This window comes from Lentinus tigrinus (assembly GCF_003813185.1).
Source record: "Lentinus tigrinus ALCF2SS1-7 unplaced genomic scaffold L226scaffold_86, whole genome shotgun sequence".
Taxonomy (NCBI): Eukaryota; Fungi; Basidiomycota; class Agaricomycetes; order Polyporales; family Polyporaceae; genus Lentinus; species Lentinus tigrinus.
The window spans coordinates 17,630-20,717 of NW_027137995.1; the positions used below are offsets into that span (position 1 = coordinate 17,630).

General features: G+C 43.9%; 4 protein-coding genes across 4 annotated transcripts; all 4 read left to right on the top strand.

The window, feature by feature from the left end:
• Window positions 1–257: 257 nt before the first annotated feature.
• L226DRAFT_548735 (uncharacterized protein) lies at window positions 258–842 on the top strand (the record flags this gene model as incomplete). The annotated part of the gene is made up of 1 exon (XM_067682627.1): window positions 258–842. One exon carries the CDS (start codon window positions 258–260, stop codon window positions 840–842), a length of 585 nt encoding a protein of 194 aa, XP_067528454.1.
• Window positions 843–911: 69 nt separating this feature from the next.
• L226DRAFT_428274 (uncharacterized protein) lies at window positions 912–1,484 on the top strand (the record flags this gene model as incomplete). The annotated part of the gene is made up of 1 exon (XM_067674676.1): window positions 912–1,484. A coding segment is annotated over one exon (573 nt), but the record flags the coding sequence as incomplete, so codon positions are not given.
• A 27-nt stretch (window positions 1,485–1,511) lies between these two features.
• L226DRAFT_430355 (uncharacterized protein) lies at window positions 1,512–1,880 on the top strand (the record flags this gene model as incomplete). Its single annotated transcript, XM_067674693.1, has 1 exon — window positions 1,512–1,880. A coding segment is annotated over one exon (369 nt), but the record flags the coding sequence as incomplete, so codon positions are not given.
• Window positions 1,881–1,934: 54 nt separating this feature from the next.
• Window positions 1,935–2,993, top strand: L226DRAFT_474272 (uncharacterized protein; the record flags this gene model as incomplete). Its single annotated transcript, XM_067676569.1, has 1 exon — window positions 1,935–2,993. A coding segment is annotated over one exon (1,059 nt), but the record flags the coding sequence as incomplete, so codon positions are not given.
• Between the last annotated feature and the right edge of the window lie 95 nt (window positions 2,994–3,088).

The window sequence follows — 3,088 nt, forward strand, 5'->3', positions numbered from 1 at the left end:
TGACCAGGAGAGAACGGCGAGCTCCTTCAGATTCAATTGAACCTCTTTCTGGTCCGGTTTTACTGTCTGGGTATGATGGTATTTGTAAATCGTGTTCCCAAGAGTTAAGTGAGGGCAAAGTCCCCACTGACAGTCTAGCTAATGGACTATGGATTGGTGAAGTTCCAAAGGAACTACAGGGCCTTAGCTGGACGGAAAAGATGCTAATTTCTCGTATAAAACATAATATCTGTACTGTGAAAGTGCATGTTTCAGGCATGTCTAAAATGAAAGCCAATGTAGTAAGCCATTCATTGCCCATGCCTAAGATATACGATGCTCTACCGCCACCATGTGAAGACCTGGATGAGGTATTGGCATTTATATATATTGGGCCTAATGTTCCCACTGCAATGCTAGTTCGCCGCAACAGGGTCAAAATCACATTAGAGTGGCTGAAGTTGAACCACTCCGATTATGCAGACCTGAATATCTCATATAAAAACCTTGATGAGTACCCCGAAGATGAACCTCCGGTAGTGGTGAATTATACAATGAGTATGGATACCAACAAGGACTCAGAGTCTACAGCCGTCAATGATACGGAAGAAGATGATGGTGTGAAAGGTGGACAGTGTCCGTTTGTAGTTCACGGTCTAACCGGTACCTATCTGGATCACTTGGGCAAGGTCAGACCACATGAAATCACTGCTAGAGCTGTTGAACACTTTAAATCTCAAGGTAAAGCTCTGGGAATAGGCCAAGCTCCACAACCAGAGAGCATATATGACAATCCGCAACTGTACCCTCAAATGTTTCCATGGCTATTTCCTTATGGGTATGGGGGCCTGCAAAACTCATGAATTCAACGACCGGTGAGTGAAGAGAGACACAAACAGCAGCTTTTGATGTATCATGACAAACACTTTTAACTTGAGCCGCTTTTTCCTCTAGTTGCCCTCAATCATGAACAGATCAAGAAATCCGCTACCTCAGGATACCTGTTGGCAGATCAGACTAAATTTAATGAGATAGCGACCCGCATCCTGAGCAATAATTCCAGTATCCTCACTAATCTTATTGAACAGCTCAAAGAAGGTCCAGTCAAACCAGAAACAGAAGCCGAAAAGGCCTGTTTCAAAGTTCTCAATGACTTGGACCACGTGAACCACAAGGTTCAGGGATCTATAACCAGTAAAAAATATATGTGTAATGAAATATGGTCATTGGTCTCATATCTGGGAGCGCCTTCATGGTTCATTACCTTTGCACCTGCGGACGTCAAGCATCCACTAGCACTGTATATGGCTGACACTAATCAGACGTTTGTGCCTCAGTTCCGAGACCAAGATGAAAGACTGCGCCTCATAGCCAGCAATCCTGTAGCAGGAGCTAGATTTTTTAAGGTCACGGTGGATCTTTTCATCAAACATGTGCTCGGAGTTGGTTTGGATCATCCAGGAATATATGGTAATACCGCTGGATACTACAGTACAGTGGAGCAGCAAGGACGACTGACGTTGTACTTACATATGCTTGTATGGATTGAAAGTGCATTAACCCCCCAGGAGGTTCGTGATTGTATCATGGATCCAGAATCAGACTTTCAGAGGAAAATGGTGGAATATCTGGAAAGTGTCCACAAAGGCAAGTTTCTTGATGGGGATATGGAGTCAGTCGCCGCCCAAGTCCAAGAACAGAAAGTCAAAGATCCCTTTCGGACACCTTCCACTGAGACTCTACCTGCAGTGTCATATCTATTGCGTTGCAATCATGATGTAACTAGTCTTATGTCGGGGACCGCTATCAAGTCTGTTATTGCCTATGTTGCTGACTATATCACTAAAACCCCACTCAAAACTCACGTAATGTTTCAGTCAGTACAGAAAGTGTTTGAGAGAAACACTGAGCTGCTATGTAGCGATAAGTCACGAACAGACAAAGCGAGAAGCATGATGACAAAGATGGTTAATTCATTGACCGCAGCTTCTGAGATTGGAGGGCCTATGGCCGCAATGTATTTATTGAAACATCCAGATCACTACACTGGGCACAAATTCAGACCATGTTACTGGCGAGGGTTTGTTCTGGAAGTAATGCGGGCATGGAATGATTCCAAGAACATTTCAGAGGAAGGTAGGTCAACCGTCGTAGTAGCCCTAGATGAAAAATCAAAAAGTGGCCAGAAGAGAATAGTTCCCCTGTCTCCAGTATTGGATTATATGTGGCGACCGGCTGAATATGAAGATATTTGCGTCTATGACTGGATCAGATTAAATCATAAGAAGTCCATGTCCCAATCCCGGCGTAAACAGGCCAACCCTCAGCTCCTTGTGGCAAGTCCTGAAGACAACAGTGACTTTGAAAATGATTATACTGTAGATGAAACTGTGCCTCATCTTCATACTGGCTATGAGACAATTTCTTGTAAAACATCGGAAATGATCCAAAGAAATCCTAGATACCATACATTTATGGCCAATCACCCACAGGCATACACACATGAAGTGCGACTAATGGACGAAATAGAAGGATTTGTGCCTAACTTTATTGGAGGACCATTACCCCGAAAAGATGCTGGTAGCCATGAAGAATACTGTATGACCATGTTAACCTTGTTCAAGCCATGGAGGTCAGGCAAAGACTTACGACCTAATGAGGACACTATGTGGAATGAAGTCTTTGACACTTACGGCTTCACCGAAAGACAAAAACAAATAATGAAGTTCTTTCATATCAAGTATGAGTGCAACGATGCGCGAGACGATTATTCCGCCATGAGAAAGCAAGCAGGCAAAGGAAAAGATACCCCCCTCTATATGGGTGACCAAGAGCTGGATGAGATTGAGATGGAGGGATATATATTTGATGGTGAGGTCGCTCCAGGTGATAGGGAGAATGAACTCATCAATGCTACCGATTGGAATTCTATGAGTCAAGGGGAAATATTACGACAATCCCGGATGCAGTCAGCAGAGAATGTTATGAAGGCATCTGGGTGGTTAGATCCAATGTTATCTCCACCTGAGCCACCAACAAAACCTCAGCATAATAGGCAGAAAGTGACTGTAGAAGCGGAGTGCACCCCTGCCCAGTGGAAAGCTAAACT